This window comes from Truncatella angustata, assembly GCF_020726525.1.
Source record: "Truncatella angustata strain MPI-SDFR-AT-0073 chromosome Unknown BKA67scaffold_8, whole genome shotgun sequence".
Taxonomy (NCBI): Eukaryota; Fungi; Ascomycota; class Sordariomycetes; order Amphisphaeriales; family Sporocadaceae; genus Truncatella; species Truncatella angustata.
The window spans coordinates 208,543-226,760 of NW_025763388.1; the positions used below are offsets into that span (position 1 = coordinate 208,543).

Genomic DNA, 18,218 nt, shown 5'->3' on the forward strand with positions numbered 1-18,218 from the left:
CTTCCTTCCTTTCGTTCTTTCGCAAAACTAAAGAACCAAGCAAATTTGGTCACTGATCTTGTCAGCTGGTCCCCAGGTCATGTATTCAAATGTCATGCTAGACTAGAGTAACCTTAGTCTAACCTTGCACAGGCTCGGGAATTTCAGAGCTGCTGCAGACGTCCCCCCAGTTTTTAAGCTCCGTGCGTGTATCGGGGATGTAGGGGCCAGGGGGCTGTGCTTGTTCCAGAAGCATGCCCCGTCTAATTTCATGGTAAAGATGTTCGCGATGACAGCCGAAGGATCGCTTGGGCACGGCACTAACCTCCAGGACAGGGCAATCAGGACTTGGCACATCTCACGTGATGGACCATCGTCATCGCCCGGTTATGCGGCGGCTGCTGGTGACTGGAACCTGGCGCGCGATTTCTCGTTTGGAGAGCTTACAGGGGTCAAGGCGGGCGGCTCAGCGCAAGTTCTTTGCTAACAGTGGGGACTTGGCACCACAATCTTCCCCCTAAACATATCGAAAGTTAGGATGATGAGCTCAATCCAGACGCCGACACACATGTCCGCTGATGAATCCTAGACGAAGACTCGAACAGCTGCAGACGAAACAGTAGTTCAATCAGACCTGAACCTGGTATCGCCAGCGGCCTTTGTGGCCGGTCGTGGCGCGTCATGGCTGCACGATCCGAAAGCTCAACGAGGTCCAAGCCTGAACAGCTGCCCGAGCTGCCCTTGGTCGGGAACCAGCCGAAATGGAACAGAATAAAGCTTATACTTCGTTCCATATCCCTCATATTTGAGATTGCCGTCATCGGTTTAGCTGTTCCGATCAAAGAGCTCTATGTGATTATACCCGTAAGTTCGCCCATGTAGATATTCCCAGAACTGGCAAGACTGACTGAGTTCAAGGTGTTATTCGCTTTCCTTTGGGACATTTCAGAAATCATAAGCATATGTGTTCGACGCAGTTTGTCCAAAGGCATTAAAGCCGGTGCGCATGTTGGGTGCGATCTGCTCCTGTTCATGGGCTGCACCGTTGTAACAGTCTTCATAGTCGTCTCCACCTGGACCTACCAACGCTCCTGGTATGACTTCAGAAACACAGATTACTACGCAGACTATCGGCGTTCTTATCTAATTATGGTTGCATCCTGCCCATTGCTTTCACTAATAACGTAAGATGGCCACTTTCAGGCGTGCCATGATAACCGCTAATTCGTGACTAGCTTACTTCACTTTACGTTGTTCGTCCGGGCATGCGTTGAGGTTCACAGGCGTCGGAAAGACCGCCGCATCCAGCAGCTCGTGATGGCTATGATTGCGAGTGGCCAATCTCCGGCAGAGCACCTGAGCTCTGCGCTGAAGGCTGGCACCGCTGCCATTCCTTTGTCCGACGTAGAAGCCAATAGGACACCGAAAGAAACAGTGACACGCAAGACGTATCGGGAAGAACCCGAGGGCAGCATGTCGTGCCAAAAAGAGATGCCTTTGGCACCTGAGGACTTGGGAATGAATGAGAAGGTCTTGTTAGACGACATCATACGACAGGTACGAGTAGAACTTAGTCGATGAAAACCGATCAAAACCTGCCAGCGTTTCGAAGGGGATCTCGATAATATTGTGATGACACTTAGGGCTTGGACCCGGAGAGTGCTGGCTGCGGTCGTACACCGGTGTCATCGTGGCAACCCAAGAATGCACAATGACATGTTGATTTGTGTGCGGTTCGGCCATTGGTCTTCGATACCAAGTGCACATGAATGCTTTGCAACAGCCAGCCAAATTGAGCATGGCCACCAAAACTCCTCCGCATGTAAAGCTTCTCATCATGAAAGATCTTGGGGGCCTCGATGAAGGTGAACAGCTCAAACATATTTGGCAGCCTGCCGTAGTGATTTACAGTGTGAAGCGCTCCGATGTACAAAATAGCCCATAAGCCGTCTCTGTCCCGTTCCAGGAAAGATCTGTATAAGTATGCATAAGTGCTATCTAGTAAAGTCGCGGGACAGCCTACGCTACTGACCACACTGCCCCACACGTGATCCTGGAAATTTGAACCGTTACAGCCTGCATGCTACACTGAAATCTAACTGCTCTGGGCTTTACAAAGTAGTTGCACGCCAAGCTCAGAATGGCAGCAATTCCATATAACAATATTGAGATCGCAGACATTTCGGATCCACTGTGTAGATATGGGATGTCCTATCAGTTTGTCGAAGTTTGAGGTTGCGATTTGGTGCCCTACGACACCTTGTGCTTTATACCTTGTAAAACATATGTGCCTGACATCTGACCGGCCGTACACGTTATGGAACTTTATAGGTTGAGGAGCCGGATACATGAGTTGACATGCGGCGCACATTCTTGGCTACCCACTTTGCCAACCGGTCACTCGAATATGTGCCGAAGGGCTCCGAGAGACAGTCTTAAATGCATTAAGGCAACGTATATCGGGGTCTCTGGAGCCTGAAACTGACAATTGTTAACGATAAGGCGCGGACTGCGTACCCCGCGGACTGTGTGCCAATATTCACGTGCATATGTTTTGTTCAAATCATACAGTTCCATTCGTAGTATAATCGTACGAGAAGCAAGTTCGTTACGAACACAATTCGGCTTGCCACTCTTAGGTTGAATGCAATCTTTGTTTTAATGAAGTATCCGAACCCGGCGACTAATTGCGTAGTGTAGTGCTATAAATATATAGCATTGATACCACGTTTGTGCATTTGTTTGTGCGAAGCTGAAAAGAACTGAGAAGGTAGACGCAGATCTGAGACTGCGACCATCGGGTAGGAATGTTGAGACTAATAAGCGAATATCTCCCGTTCTATTTCTGGGACGTATACTAAACAACTCGATTCTGGAGTGATGCACATCGACCGTCAAAGCGGTTTATTAGCATAGAATACGATGGCATACCATAGAATCCCTAAATTATGTCCGTACAATCTTGTGCGGCTGTATGCAAGGACCAATCCTTGTTCATGTTGATTGCCGGTTCACAGCATCCGAAAAACGGGTTTTAGCATGGCGCTGACAACCTGCAATGTCTCCACGAACAATCGCTGGAAATGAACGTGGCAATGCGTCTCAAGAGAGAAACCCCCCACCCAACAGTTGGAAGTTCAATGATCCAGTCGTGTATTGATTCAGAGCTCCCCATGCTTGCAAATCATCAAAGCGGTATTGCTGATTTGCCGGCATTGTCTCAAAACCCTAAATCACAGAGCCAAATGGAGAATCAAGGAAGAAAGTCTTCACTCTCACTGGTATTTCGCTCAACCGTTATGCAGTCGCAGTCTGTTGGTTTGCTCCCAACGGAAGCCGCAATATTTTGGCAAACGCGTCACTTCATCATAAGTTACTGTTTGTCTCCCATCATTTCCACTGTGATGGTGATCCATACTTACATTCACAAACGTGGTACTATTTCTACTGAACCCAACCTCGACAGACTTCAAACCAAAGGCATGAATTAAATCTAACCTCGATAGACCTCAAAAGAAAATCATCAACTGAACACAAATATACTTCGCGCGTCAAGCTCGAGTATTTGCAACAAAAATGGCTGATTTTCGAAATGGCCACAGCAGTCAAAGTGGCCAAGCTGGCCATGACACCCAAATAACCGATCGTGACGCCAAGGCGAAAAATGATACAGAACGCCAGAGGACTGATGCCTTCATAGGAAGATCCGGTGGAAATGACCCCTATACACGGGAGCCAGGCCCCCATCGGCCATATAACTCCAAGCATGAGGACGAAGGCCAAAGATTTTCACCAGGAGCCGGGGAAGACTTGGATGATGTTCGCTATAAGAAATAATAAATACCTGGAAGATGGGTATGGGGTTTTAAAGGAGACTGGCTAGTTGCTGTTATCACTGTTGTCAGGATGGTGACACCATGGTCGGTTTTCTCGTGGTATTAGGCACACTTGTCAGGTCTCGAACAAGTAGGTGGAACCACAGCAAGTTGATATACAAGACATATATGTTGCTGTCTCCATCAATCAGTTTTGCTTGTTCTTTTTCCCCTCGTAAATATGTTAGTTATCGAATGAGCGAAAAGGCCCATACCTAGATCTCCTAGGAAGTCAGACTTAGTCTCAAGTGATTTTATGCCTCTAAGACGGCTTGAAAATATTGCTGTACGCTCACAGATTATTTGAAAACCGGGTGATCAGACCCCTGCGTTGGAGAGGCCCACCTGTCGAGTCGCGAGGCTATTGGCAACTGCTGCAAGTTCTAGTCAGCGTGTATAGCTTAATTTATAACGGTGAACTAACAGCACTGCTATCATGGATTAATACTAGACCGATAGCACATGCCTCCAAAACGCCAACGCATGATTGCAACGATTACATATCGTATTATATGATGAACCCTGATACGTTCGACTGCTTTCCATGCACACTGCACCGGCACTTCAACGGTCAGTTTAATAACCCGAGTCAATTTGAACTCGACAATATATGTAAGTCAACTAGCTCTTATCCCGTTGAGCCAGGGGGGTGCCAAACGTTCAGAGCTCCATGCCGCACGCGGTCACCAAACCCTCCAAGCATAGACTTGTGTACGACACATAAGATTGCTATCATGATTGTCTCCGTGCTACGTGTTTTCGCTTGATTTTTGGGGTGTGGGAGTGTGGAACATACAGGGTCAGGGCTCTTCACCCAGGGTGATGTACCTTTGAAGATATTATTGACAAGTCTAGGCATGAAACTATTTACACAGGAAGAGTAAGATGAGGCGCGTAATCGCATGACGCACTTCTAAAAACCGAGGCCTTGATGATACCATCTACGTTCATCGACGTGCGCACGCTCGGTCGTCCTGGCGAATAAGGAACCACCGTTTCCACGCTTCACTCCGGGAGTCGCTGTGACGGTGACTGTGACAATGTGTACAGTTTTGGAAGGACTAGTGGCGGTCTTCGACGCGATAGCTGATACTGACGCCGTCGCTGTGATGATTGAACCAGTTCCTGTCGGCACAGGGTTGCTCAGCGGAATGGACACAGCGTCCGGGATGAGCGTGGGGCCAGGGACAAGGTAGCTGGTGACTCCGGTAGTGACGTTGAGGCTTCTGTCCAAGCCTGGCTGGGTACTGTTGTACAAGTGCTCGCCAAGGATCCCGACTGGAAGTTCAGTGCCGTTGCCAGTAATCTCCAGGTTCAAGCACTGTGGGTAATGCTGGGCTCCGGTGGTAAGGTTATGCAATGCGATAATCTCAGTCCGCAGCACATAGAACCCAGGCTTAACCGATGATGGGATCTCGACGAGCCATGAGTTGTTGTTTGCGATTAGCTGATCGGAAGCCCACTCGCCATAGGGTGCCATTGCGGACGAGTTGATAAGGCCGCCTTGGTTGATCTTGAAGAACTCTAATGTGGTTTTGTCAACAGACTCACAGCCTTCATCGCCGCATGACGCAAGATAATCAACCACAGGACCCTTATGCCCTTCTGGCCAACCATTCCACTGAATATGCACCTTGTCACCAGCAGCCACTGGAGCGTATCCCTGGGCATTTTCCGCATTTTTGTGGCACACAATGTCCGGGGTCGCATAGGAATCCTCCCCAATCCAGCCCATATCCCACGCTGATGTATTCCAGCCGACGATGACGGGAGCGTTCTCTGAACCGTTCATGGGCCGGAATCCGGGGTATGTTTTGAGGTCGACATCGATGTCTAGGACATAACTGTGAGCTGACACAGTGACCGCGCCGGCCAAGGCCAGCCCGATCGAGCTAAGCGAGTGCATATTCGAGGATGATCAGAAGAGTATGGCTGATGTGAAAACAATGGCACAGGTGTAAGAAACAAATATCACGTCACGCCAGCGTGTACAAAAATAAAAATAAAAGAATAAAGTAATAGCTCTGCTAGCGAAAAGGTCTCCTGCACGAGAGTTGAATGAATGAATGGATTGATGAAGACATTCTGCCTAAAGAGCTGCTATATGAATATTCATACCATGATCACTGAACACCAGTCGGCTGCATGCAGATCTTCTGCCGTCTCGGAACGGAGTCTGCAATATCAATCGCATCTAAGTAGAACAGATGAATTTGCCGGTGGATACGTGCCGTCCCATCGACCTTCATAGGCCAAGGCGCCATCTTGGGACGATCTGGTGATAGTTGGAGCACCCAAGACCATTGCTGAAAGCACAACGCCTTACAATTGGTTGATTATAGATAGGGTCAAGGTTTGAGTAAGCTTGATCCAAGCACAAATTAGCCCTCTGGCGTCAAGATCAGGTCAGACGAAGATGTGCTAGAGATCCCGCGTCGCATTGTTATTGGGTACTGCCGAATGAATGAATTGCGATCCACGTAGTCGCAATCTATTTGAGGTTGGTTGAAACAAGAGCTGGTGGACTTTTGCGGGGAGAACGCCATCTGCCAGCAGCTGTGCCGCGCCCTGTTGCACCACTTAAACGACTGGCGATTTTCGGGAGCTTGGATTCTTTATTTTTATATTGTCATAGCTTCCAAGATGCTGGCTATTGTGCCCGGAAAGTCTCTTCCTCAAAGACCAAACCACCCTGGCCGATTAGTTATCGGTAGACCACTAAGCTGGAGTACTCGAGTTTGCATACTGCAATTGTGCTGCGCAGATAAAGGCCTAACGGACGGGGAATTGTGCTTCAGTGCCAAAAGAAATACTGTCATAACATCCATAGCTTCCACTAAAGTATTGTCCAGTTGGGATGCTACCATAATATCCAATACCGTATTACTGGGTCCCTTGTTTCAGTCGCTGGTGCGCCTGACTTGACTCCTTCCCAGCCAGAGTAGTGAAAGCAAAGTGTCATTCAGTATCAACTAGTGACACGCAGGCTTACTTGAGATGCTAGTCTTTCGTATTAGAGCAGAACACTTTGTCATGGGGCCCAAGTCGGACAAGCTCTCGAGCTCTCTATTGGGCAGTTGACTCTGGTATTTCCCCTACAGATAGCTTCCCATATTATACTTTCACATACGTTGATGGATGCGGTCTGGGCACACTGCATTATTCAACAGTGAAATATTAGTTCCGATTCATTATTGCCCGTTATTGCCGCAATCAAAATAGCTTGTAATCTTTGTGAGTTATTCTTCAACACAAATCTGGGATACAGATACATTAGAGACGAGGAAAGCAGCGCATGAGGCTATGTAACAGTGACAATGCATAATTTCCGTCCATATTTAGAAGCTCTAAACATTTTCCGCAACCGAACAATATACATAGAAGCTTCGCAGTTAGCTGCACCGTCATGTCTTTTACGAGCAAGGCGTGGAACAGAGAATTCCTGACACCAAATCGAATAATTTGGCTGACTTTCCAATGCTATACGTCTCACATCATTTGTTCTGCGTGCGAATGCTTATCATAAGATTATACAGCGATGAAACTGCGTGGGAAATGATAGAGATAGGCCCAGGCATTTATCCTAGGGACCGCCATAATAGCAATGGTTAATGCAACTCTTTGAAGGTGATCCAAAACGGAAGGAATGTAGAACAGTCATACCTAGTGACCTGAACTGGTTGAGCGTAGTCTTGCGCCGACACTGAAACTGATCGACTTTGGTTGTTCAAATGGGCACAAGTGGAAAATCGAGATCACCGGGACGCTGTCCTAGGCTCCATTTCGGCAACAAGGGTATACAGGAAGCAATTGGTTCAAGATTGGGCGATACTGTACCGACTCGGCTAACAGACCTGCAGACGCTGGCGTATAGGCGCAGTCATAGCGTGACAAATAGGGCGTGCACACTTCCCAACATGCCTTATTTTGCGAATGAAACAGAAAAATCCATCAAAATATTGATACGACGATATGAACTCGAGCCTTAAGCGCAAATCTAAATTTGTTTAGTGCAACGAGGGTCTTGCATACCATGGAAATTTTAGTGAGTTGTTGCAGTGCTTCGAAATGTGATGTTCCGTTTCTGTATGCTACGACAAGGACAGGGCTGCGCGGCCAACAAACTCCACGGGGTATAGGGCGTCAGAAATAAACCTGAGGAGGCATTCCGGTGGCGTTCGTTCGTTTTTGAATTATAGTACCAATTGGAATCCAGGACTTAAGCAATTCCCGGCGGCTTATCGTTGACATAAGCTACGGGAAGTTGAAATAAAGTACCAACACTTCAGAGTTGATCTACCCTGATCGTACGTTGTCAAAATACAGTTAGAAACAGTCAGAGCCGAACTGGATATGACTACCTATCGTCGATTTAATGTACCAGGAACATTCCAGCGATACGGTATTTCTGTTGAAGGAACCAAGATTCTGTCCTAGGCGGATGGGCGACGACCGAAGACCTAGAACGACCCACTGAACGGCCCACAAGCGCTGTAAGTCGAACATACATAACCTAACCTAGTGCACTTGCTGTAAGTAAGTCTGTCTGGGGTTTAATGTTGCGCTAAAGCGCACCACCGACGATGAGGGCTGTCTCTCGACGAAGCTCGGATCAAATAAAAGACCTGACGTCAATTGTTGACACTGTCGTCGCGGGTCGTGTGTTATTGTTAGTTCGTCGCGTCTCAGAGAACTACCTACGGTATACACTCGCACTCTCAGCCGTGATACCTCGCAGAGGCTTTAAAGTATATTCTTATCTGACTCTATCGTACTTCCTCTTGACCCGGCCCTTTTAGTCATTCACACCTCTTTGGGCACTTTCCATACCGTTACGGACTTATTGAAAATCAAACACCCACCATCCTTGTTCCACGCAATGTCTCCTCGCTGGTCATGGGATCCTGCCTCGGTGCTACAGGACTTTAACTCGAGGCGTCTTAGTAACGGGCCCGGTGCCACAATGCCTGCACTGCATCTTCACGTAACCATCCCTACCTTGAATAGCATAAACTTCCTTTTAGCAGTTCTCACTGTCCAGCCCGAAAACCTACGTCGCTGATAGACTTGTAGGCCTACCCTATTGCTTCCGATGACCAGGAGAATGTTCCACATCATCAACTCCTTGCGAAAGGAAGTAATGCTAAGGCCAAGCCAAGCGCCACGCCTGCCATGGCTTCCCAGCCCTTGACATCCGCGCCACCCACAAACACCAAGCCCGCCCCAGCATCGAGGAAGCGCAAGTCCGATGCCGTCGCGGAGCCGGAAGCCTTACCCGAAATCGATGACGACGACCCCCGCCTGCAAGAGGTAGACCAGAGCTGCCAACAGGTTCGCGCAAAGGTGAGGCGATTCCTCGACTCGGGCGCAATGAAAGTTGGCGAATTCCAAGCCGCCATTGATGTTGGCTCGGTCCAGTATTATCGCTTCATGAAACTGAATGGTAAAGATGCTGGGTTTGGAAGTGATATGTATTACAAAGCATGGAGATTCTTCAAGAAGAGAGAGCTTCAGGGAATAAAAGGCACAGGGGCAAAGAAAGCCAAGACAGCCACCACCAGAGCCGCAGGCAAGACGTCTGAAACTCTTAATGTCAGCGAAGTTACGCTCGATGGCGAGGACACAGGCAAAGTTCCTGTCTTCGACACTTGCGACGAGGTGCGCAAGAAGATACGCGCCTTTTTGCGAAAAGACGACGTTACCCAAGCCGCATTTCTGCGGGAGCTGGCCAAGTGTTTCCCGGAAGAGCGCAAAGTGCAATCCAAGCAACTCAATGACTTCCTGTCTAAAAAGGGCCCACTGGATGGCAACACTAGTTGTGTCTTCTATAGCAGCTATGTTTTCTTTGAGAAACTCCGGATCAAGGGCGATAAGCCGAAGAGTGCTCACCGGCTTGAGATGGAAAAGGTGCATCCAAAGTCCGGAGTTGACGTAGAGATACCACAAAATCGTCCCATGTGGCTTGCGGGCGACGAACATGCTTATACGGACAAGTATGGAAGAGTTCACATCGTCAGTGGGAAAGGTAGAGACACGACCATCTAAATTGTTTGTGTTGCAAGTTGCCGCGGAACTATCGCCATTCAAACTGGCCGGGTCGATTGCAAGTGATGATTGAAGTCGTGGCGGGTTGCACCTAATGCTCACGGATCCGTCAATGACGGAGGCAATCCCAAACGGATGACTGTAAGGGACTGTCATTTAGGGCGCATCTTCGGTTCATAGCGCTCTGAACAATATCAATGGAGACCGGTTGATCACAGCTAATGAAGCTGTACGCGGTTGCTACTGGACTCAAAGCGTTATCACGGGTGTCTTGTGCGTGTCCTGCTGGTTGCGGTAGAGAGCGTAATAGTCACCATACAAATCTGGGAGTGTTTCCAGGGCCCTTTGGCAGCATTCTTCAGTGGTTCCAATTTCCGGTGGGACCGGTTGCCTACGTCGTCGAATTAGTGTAGAAATTGTTCCTTGCCATAGCCAACAACAACCAAATTCTCGTCTCCTGTGAGCCTCAAGATAAAAATTTCATTCTTGTCTCTGTCTCTGGTTCAAACGAGACTGGACCGACCACTTGCTTGGGTGTACTGCAAGGCAGGTTGGTTTGGCTCGTATCTCACCCGCTCCGCTACCCAGCTCCGAGATCATATGCTTGCCTTTTGAATTTCTTTTTGAAACGGCAATCAAGTGCGACCTCAGTAAATCACGGTGTACAGACACTCATATGCGCTGCTGTCCAAGTCTTCTGATATCATGTATCAGTTCGTACTCGTTGAGAAGCAAGAATCTTGCTGCTAAAATGATCATTGTATCAAAAGTACAAACCACGAACTGACACAGTGGGATGCAACAATGTCCAAGACCAGGAAGCAATTTGACTTGCGCATGTCTAGGAACCTCTAGTACACTGTATGTGAAGACCGTCGTTACTGTCATGAGATATCACACTCGGGATTCCAAAAAGGCTCTAGAATGAAGGGTAGGCTTATCATTGCAACATCTTTTTCGTCGGCATCGCAACCAGTGGCAAGATAAAGCCAGATCGTGTTCTACAGACAATCACCTCTTCCGTCGGGCTCGCGTCCACAACGTTTTTGAATCTAGCCACCCTGGCCTAACCCAAGTATGTTATATGCGATTGAATGACCGCGACATTTATGCGCACCCCAGCTTCTATTCTATTAAATCGGGTCGCGTATTCCTGAACTTTCAACTCGGTCTCGTCACCGGAATGACTGATGCAGGTTTCTTCGGTAGCCTCATTCTCCGGCGAATCGGCGAGGGAGTATTTCTTTTTTCTACTCTCCTTGGATGGAAAGTTGGAGGTGAGGGTCACGAAACCTTATCACTATGTAAGAAGATGAGGTGCTGAAGTGGTCTCATTGCAGAATGGTGTTATCACCGACAATTTTGCTGTTCAACCAAATCCTATAATAGCAAAGCCGGTCTGCACATGTTTGAATTGTCTGCAATGATGGCCCCGTGTCTAAAGTATACTACGCCATTATTCCGAGAGCCCTCGGGAGCTCGTGCATTGGGGATGTCGCCCTTATTGCGGCCGATGAGACCTCCAAAATCTAATAGAAAGTCAAAGGGAATTACGAACAAGCGTGATGTAGTGTTGACAGTTAGGACCTTTTTTTTTAGCATCAGTCTCAAGTGCATCTCAATGTCAATTATAGCTCAATCAAGCAAAACGTGCAGGCTCGCGTTCGGTTTGTCTACAGTCATTTATGGATTATGCTTAGGTTAGTCGTCTATTAGTTCTAAGAGACAATTAATCATGAACAAAATGTGTGGTATGCAGCAGAGCTAGATTAATGTTCATCTCTATATAGTGTTATGAAATATATAAATTTCTGGGCTTTAGAGCGCAATTTAGATTGGAGCCTGGAAATTTAGCGATGTAAAAGAACCTTGAGGGTCTAAGAGCACCATAGATGTTCTGGTCTAAGGTTAGGTAACTCAGTCTAAAGTTCTAATCAACGTCGCCTTCGGTGTCAACGGCAGACCTGAACTCTTTTAATGCCGCCATAAATATGAGCATCATGAAATTTGCACAGTACTGAGAAACATTTGATACAATTTGCAAAAAAAATAAAATTATAAAAATTTATTTTTATTTTTATTTTTATTTTTTACCCATGTATGTCTTACGCTTCTTCCTGGTCGTTGTGAATTACGAAGCTTGCATCTTCACATAAGCCTTCGAACTACCACTCGTTGACCAGGGCATTGAATAACGGCTGTCCGAACTGTGTCCCAATTGTCAGGCCGAGGTTCCTTGACGCGATTGATTCTGTCGGCTACGGGCACGTGGTTAAACATTTCTGATTTGGTAGGCTCATTGAGTCTCCCAGTTCAACGAGAGAATCATGGCGTCTATCAGCATCTGGAGATGGTTGCACATACGATTCGTAGTGTATCTTTTCAGGATAATAGCCACTTTTCGGTTGAGGTCACTCGCGAAGCGCGATCTGCTACTTTCCGATGATATTGAGCCCCGCCGCGTGCGTCTCCCATCACGAGACCAAGGTCGATTCATCAATGGCGATTTGTACTACCCGCCCGGTCTTTCTGGCTCCTTGTCGCACGGAAAGAGACCTGTTCTCGTCAACTGGCATGGCAGCGGTTTTGTTATTCCCTGCTTCGGTAGTGATCGCTTGTTCTGCGCCCGTGTCGCACGTGAAGCTGGCATCATAGTCCTGGACGCGGATTATCGCAAAGCTCCAGAAAATCCGTTCCCGGCGGCGGTCAACGACGTGGAAGATACACTCAGATGGATCGCGAGTCGACCGGATCAGTTTGATGTCACTCGTGTTGCCGTATCAGGGTTTAGTGCTGGCGGTAACTTGGCCTTAGTCGCCTCCTCGTCACTTCGGCCAGATCTTTCCAGGTTTGGTGTAAAGATCGTAGTGGTTGCCGCGCTCTACCCAGTGACGGATTTATCGATCGACTCTGCGGCCAAGAAGGTCTCAAACCCTGTCAACCCGATACCTGCAAGCATTGCAGCATTGTGGGATGACGCTTATGCCCCTGATAGGGCATTGCGGAAAGACCCGCGTGTATCACCTTCTCTGGCCGAACCATCTTCTTTTCCAGAAACCGTGGTCATTATTGCTTCCGAAGGCGACACGTTGTCTCCCGAGGCTAACGCTCTGGCGGCAAATTTACAGGAAACGAACAGGACTGTCGTTAATAAGACCCTACCAGGAATGGCTCATGCATTTGATAAAGGGTGTTTAGAGAGCACCAAAGAGTGGCATCAAAGGGAGATTGCATATTCTACCGTGATCCGCTCGCTCCAGGTGGCTTTGAAGGTGTGAATTTCCATGCAAAGCAGTCCTCAGATATGTGTGGCACACAACAAGCTCTAATGGGCGTGGGGGGTCCTCACAACAAAGCCATCAGGCTGAACAGGCACAACCGCTCCTTGGAATCCCATATGTGTGATGGCGCACGAAAATACCCGATTGGTACCCGCAATCACACGATTAGGCGTATTGGTTGGACGCCTGATGAAAGTCATTTGACACCACCGTCGGCATGACTTGGTCCGTGCGCGTGGACAACACCAACACCAATAAGAGGGCCAAAAGTCAAGACAATATGCCGAATTGAGAGCTGTATAGGTGGTCGAAGTCTAAAATGTCCATGAGATGGATGCAGCAGACACCAACATTAGTGAGAAAGCGGAATATCCTGTATATAGATGGCCATCATGTCGTAGTTGTAGGTGAGAGATGCTCAAACATTTTTAGGTTCACAGTGAGCTCAAGGAAGAGTATTGAGTTGGCAATTGCATACTGAAGCTGTCGGCACCTAAGTCGTGACCTCTTATTTTGGCAGAAACTGCAATCAATTTTCATCGCGGAGAAGATAATTCACCGTTTGTTCAGCTCTGTTAATTTGGCTCTTCCCATAACTACTCACCCACCTGCGTCTGTCATTTGTCTATTTTCGAGGAACATTCATCACGATTCTCATAACATGGTCTCTATTGAAATGCAGCAGCTGGTCTCGGCCTTAAACGACATTGACAGCAACGGGCATCTCGATTTGGTTCTTCGGTTGTATGAGGAAGAAAGTCCCGCGTATCATACAGAGTCTGACCAGAGCGACGAAGAAGCGGAGAGCCCGCCGCCTTATGACACCGTCCTCGAAGCAAGTCCTGCACCACCATATGAAGCGGCCAGTTCGAGTGCGCCAAGCTTGCGGTGCCGAAAGTGCCATGGTAGATTCGCAAGCAACGACGCTCTGACCATGACTTGTCCATGCCATAAAGGTAAATTATCCCACAAGTAGTGCACCAGATTCTCAAGCTGAACACAATATAGGCTACATCATCGGCGATGGAAGTTATGAGAATTCCGGTGTCAGAGGAAGTTGGAGTTGCTGTGGCAGAGTGGATGGCTCTCCTGGCTGCACTTTCCGCTACCACAAGCTAGGGTCACGTTGGAGTACACAGAAAACCAGGTTAAGCAAACAGCTTATGAAGTTGGGTCGACTAGTCGCCGTGCGGTAAGAGCTATGGGCATGAGTTTCTCGGGGTCTTTGGGTGGAGTCTGAAGTCATGAAATTAGGGCAAGAACAGCAGTGGTGCTTTCATAGATATCTCTTTGCAGGAATGAGACTGCGCTCTGACAGCACCAGTCCGGCGTCGACGCCGCCCTACTATGCTGCCTACATACGGCTTACTTTTCGCCACAACAAAATACTCTGAAATTATCAAATATGCGATGCTCTCAGGATTCTTTGGCCCAATGCGTTCCGCTCCATAACGCTGGAGTGGTCCACAAAAAATAATCCCTTCCTTTGATCAGCCAGACCATGAAGCTTGGCAATTGCCACCCAAAGGCGGCACCAACTCCCTTGCTTCTCCCTATGGGCACCATCTGCATCTCCCGCTTTTCCTCTTTGAATTCTCTATCGGCTCCCACAACGGACTGTCCCGCTGCTGATAGTAAATCCCGCTTGATATTGGCACCCAACACAGGGATTGCGCCGAGAATATGATGCACAGCGGCTCTGGCGAAAGTAGACGCATCGCCGATGGCGTAGATACGAGGACCCGCCTGGTCTACACGCAAAGTAGCAGTGTTGGTGTTGACGCGGCCGTCATCGGCAAGCAAGGACTTGTCAATAAATGCTGTATTGGGTGTTGTGCCAAATGCAGGGATGTATAAGTCTGCTTCCAGAGTTCTGCCATCTTTGAGGTTGACGGTCACCGGGCCCTCTTTTTCACTTATATCATTGCTCGAAGAGGTTACATCCTGGACAGGAGCGTTTTTGACCACAGTTACGCCAACTTGGGCGAGCAACTTTTCAGCCTTTGCCGCGATTGAAGGGCGGAGGACTGGGAGCAGTTTCGACCCAGAGGTTAGCAGCGTGATCTTTACCGTCGGACTCTTCAAGCCGTCTTGAAAGAACCACGCTCGCCCGTTCAGATACTCTCCGAGTTCTCCCGCCGTCTCGACTCCAGTCGGCCCGCCGCCAGCGATTACAACGTGCTTCACAGTCGGAAGAGTTCGTCGTAGTTTACTCCAATTCGACTTCAGGAGTTCCTGGTCTCCGTTTGAGCCTATAAGCGGTGATGGTGCGGAAGCACCGGTCGCAATCACGAGGGCATGGAAGTCGAGATTCTCAGTTGTACCCGACTCCGTAAGCTTGACCGACACAACCCGGTCGGTATGTCTCAGATGCGTTGCGGCGCCTTGAATGAACCGAAAGTTTTCCTTGGGGTATTGCGCAAACTGTTTCGGAATGTTCACGAAAAGTTTCTCCTGGGAAAAGAACTTGTCCGAGATCATCGCACGAGGGCAAGCCGGTCGGCACATTACTTCCGTTCCGATACTGACAAGGACCACTCGATATGTATGGCTCTCTGGTAACTGGGGTATGACATGTCGCAGTACATAATGGGCAACGGACATGCCTCCATAGGAGCCACCCAGTATAACGATGTTCTTGGTGGGCGACTTGTCCATCAGACCTGCCATAGTTACTGAATGTTGATGCTGGGAAATAGAAAAGTGTTTGACACTACAAGCAAGCTGCTTTGAAGATTGAGAGAAAACCAGCTGTATGTGAACTTAAACAAGCAGGCACCTTCATATATCCCTTGCGTTCGGACAATTCGGACAGCCTTCATCATATGTATAATAGTTTCCCGGCCCACTAGCATCACCGGGCCCCTTGTCGCTGCTATTTAGGTTGTGCAGGCGGGAATCACTAGAACCATTCGAGCTTAGCACGGTGTATTTAGCAAGGCTTGCACCGGGCTTTGGCGGGGATCCGTATGATGTCCGTCCGAGCTCGTCCGTGGCAGGATGCGTCTCTCAGAAATTAACACAGGTACTAATCAACCGTGTGAACAATTAGTCAAAACAAAGAAGTCAATTTGAAGACAGATTCTAGTATTACATAGTGATACATCCGCGTTTTTGGCATCTTGTTTCGTGCTTCCTATCCCGTCAGCGGATAGGTTGTGTACATACCCCAGCGGAAGCTTTCATGCCGCGGGATGCCATATTCTAGGTGTGCAACCACCCGTCTCAAATCTAGAGCTTCAAGGCAAGTTGAAGTCCACAACGATACGACTAGGGTTGTTTTTAATAATTCGAACGGTATACCAAGAATGAAGAAGAAGAGAGAAGGAAAAAACAGGTTGGCAACATACCCAGCAACTAGACCATTCTTCAACTTCTGAACGCTCTCGTCGAACTTGGATAGTCCTACAACTGTCGGTTTTAGGCGGAGTTTGCCTTTGAAATGTCAACCATCGACCCAATTAAGAACATGCCAATGTCTCACCTCGCACAGCGAATTCAAGTGTCTCGGCTACGTCGGCGAGGCTGCTCACAAGCGTGCCTTTGATCGACTGGTTTCGGAACAGAAGTACACTGGGATTGACATTCATATGAAACTCGCCAGTCGGAGGAATACCAATACTTTTCTTGTTAATTCATTGCAAAGTTGAATGCAAATTTGAGGACATACCACATCACAATACCACTAACACGCGGTCCCAGATAGTCGAGAGCGATCGGATACGATTGGATTGCTAATTTTCAGTAAGCCCGGGCATGTGCAATGAATGATGGTAACGATTACCTGTGACAAAGACACCGTGAGCACCGCCACCAGTGATCTCAACCACCTTTTTGGTAGGGTTTTCAATCTTCTTGAAATCAACGAATACCTCTGCGCCCATCTCCTTAGCCAAGGCCTCCCTTTCTTCGCCAGTGTCGACAACGATCGAACGAAACCCCATAGCCACAGCGAGCTGTACGCCTTGGATACCGACACCACCACCACCACCCGGGAAGCAAGCCCACTGACCAGGACGCAGTCCGGACTCTTTCAGCGAGGTATACACGGTAGATGCAGAGCACATAATAGGCCCCGCAATATAGTCGCTGAGACCGTCGGGGATAATAGTGGTGTATCGTTCTGGTGACTTGACATATTGCATGTAGGATCCTAAGATTCGGCAATTAGCTCCGGTTTCTTTTTCCTTTTTGGCAGGCTGCCCACCATCTATATGTAATCCTGTGAGCACTGCGTTCATGCAGTAAGTCTCTCGTCCATTTTGGCACTCCCAACAGGTATGACAAATATCCTGAATAGGTTTGTAGCCAGCCCTTTGGCCTACCTTCAGATGCTTCACATTCTCCCCAACCTTGACGATTACGCCCGCGCCCTCGTGGCCTGCACATTGGGTGCCGAAAGTTGACATTGGCGGCTGGGACCAGTCGTTCAACATGAAGTGCACATCTGACATGCATAGTCCAGTAGCGTTGAGCTTGATAAGGACATCATCGGGACCTAAACAATAATATTCATGTCTTAGCCATGTGAGTCTCGGGCTAGCGTGGTACAGGGGAGCGGAAACCTACCAATTTCAGGGACGGGAACATTCTTGACCTCGATATGGAAGTTTGGCCCCTCATTGACAACCACGCCTGCTATGCATTCACTTGGGATCTCGAAGCTAGTGTTGCCATTACCTGAACCCATATTGAATATATGCCAGATGTTAGTTTAACTTATAGACCCTGACTGCAAGCAAGTGTTTGGAAACTAAAGATCTTGACGAGTCTCGAAAGTTCCCTGGCACGGTAATGTCGTCTGTTTTGTACAAGCCCTTTATGGAGCTTCCCCTCGTTGGCTGAGGCTGCCGAGACAATGCGGGGGAGGGGACCCGGGCCTGTTCCATTCCTATGCACGGGTCACTGCATGCGAACCATAGGGAGATGGAGCAAGAGATCATGGTTGTCCAATCGATTCATAAAGGCTAGCGAAGCAGGCAATGGAAGTCTGGCCGTCAACAAGCATCTTATTACCACGGCATCCATAGAGGGGCAG

The 18,218-nt window shown here is 48.4% G+C and overlaps 8 protein-coding genes across 8 annotated transcripts; 5 read left to right on the forward strand and 3 right to left on the reverse strand.

Moving 5' to 3' along the window:
- Nucleotides 1–499: 499 nt before the first annotated feature.
- Nucleotides 500–2,021, forward strand: BKA67DRAFT_577257 (uncharacterized protein). The gene is made up of 3 exons (XM_046103621.1): nucleotides 500–843; nucleotides 898–1,163; nucleotides 1,215–2,021. Exons 1-3 carry the CDS (start codon nucleotides 661–663, stop codon nucleotides 1,558–1,560), a joined length of 795 nt encoding a protein of 264 aa, XP_045953884.1. The 5' UTR covers nucleotides 500–660; the 3' UTR covers nucleotides 1,561–2,021.
- A 2,746-nt stretch (nucleotides 2,022–4,767) lies between these two features.
- On the reverse strand, nucleotides 4,768–5,760 carry BKA67DRAFT_524107 (glycosyl hydrolase family 61-domain-containing protein; the record flags this gene model as incomplete). Its single annotated transcript, XM_046098537.1, has 1 exon — nucleotides 4,768–5,760. One exon carries the CDS (start codon nucleotides 5,758–5,760, stop codon nucleotides 4,768–4,770), a length of 993 nt encoding a protein of 330 aa, XP_045953885.1.
- A 3,266-nt stretch (nucleotides 5,761–9,026) lies between these two features.
- BKA67DRAFT_594477 (uncharacterized protein) lies at nucleotides 9,027–9,899 on the forward strand (the record flags this gene model as incomplete). Its single annotated transcript, XM_046105057.1, has 1 exon — nucleotides 9,027–9,899. The coding sequence occupies one exon, from the start codon at nucleotides 9,027–9,029 to the stop codon at nucleotides 9,897–9,899; it is 873 nt and encodes a 290-aa protein (XP_045953886.1).
- A 10-nt stretch (nucleotides 9,900–9,909) lies between these two features.
- On the forward strand, nucleotides 9,910–10,776 carry BKA67DRAFT_577262 (uncharacterized protein). Its single transcript, XM_046103622.1, has one exon. It carries the CDS (start codon nucleotides 10,121–10,123, stop codon nucleotides 10,310–10,312), a length of 192 nt encoding a protein of 63 aa, XP_045953887.1. The 5' UTR covers nucleotides 9,910–10,120; the 3' UTR covers nucleotides 10,313–10,776.
- Nucleotides 10,777–11,951: 1,175 nt separating this feature from the next.
- On the forward strand, nucleotides 11,952–13,611 carry BKA67DRAFT_577263 (Alpha/Beta hydrolase protein). The gene has a single exon (XM_046103623.1). The coding sequence runs from the start codon at nucleotides 12,227–12,229 to the stop codon at nucleotides 13,175–13,177; it is 951 nt and encodes a 316-aa protein (XP_045953888.1). The 5' UTR covers nucleotides 11,952–12,226; the 3' UTR covers nucleotides 13,178–13,611.
- Nucleotides 13,612–13,841: 230 nt separating this feature from the next.
- Nucleotides 13,842–14,376, forward strand: BKA67DRAFT_539250 (uncharacterized protein; the record flags this gene model as incomplete). Its single annotated transcript, XM_046100600.1, has 2 exons — nucleotides 13,842–14,136; nucleotides 14,189–14,376. The coding sequence occupies 2 exons, from the start codon at nucleotides 13,842–13,844 to the stop codon at nucleotides 14,374–14,376; spliced, it is 483 nt and encodes a 160-aa protein (XP_045953889.1).
- Nucleotides 14,377–14,596: 220 nt separating this feature from the next.
- On the reverse strand, nucleotides 14,597–15,838 carry BKA67DRAFT_523371 (FAD/NAD(P)-binding domain-containing protein; the record flags this gene model as incomplete). Its single annotated transcript, XM_046098460.1, has 2 exons — nucleotides 14,597–15,493; nucleotides 15,533–15,838. The coding sequence occupies 2 exons, from the start codon at nucleotides 15,836–15,838 to the stop codon at nucleotides 14,597–14,599; spliced, it is 1,203 nt and encodes a 400-aa protein (XP_045953890.1).
- A 499-nt stretch (nucleotides 15,839–16,337) lies between these two features.
- Nucleotides 16,338–17,976, reverse strand: BKA67DRAFT_385320 (alcohol dehydrogenase 1). Its single transcript, XM_046096580.1, has 7 exons — nucleotides 17,750–17,976; nucleotides 17,388–17,678; nucleotides 16,965–17,333; nucleotides 16,851–16,914; nucleotides 16,665–16,801; nucleotides 16,531–16,615; nucleotides 16,338–16,450 (listed from the first exon to the last, which is right to left on the reverse strand). The coding sequence occupies exons 1-7, from the start codon at nucleotides 17,868–17,870 to the stop codon at nucleotides 16,420–16,422; spliced, it is 1,098 nt and encodes a 365-aa protein (XP_045953891.1). The 5' UTR covers nucleotides 17,871–17,976; the 3' UTR covers nucleotides 16,338–16,419.
- Between the last annotated feature and the right edge of the window lie 242 nt (nucleotides 17,977–18,218).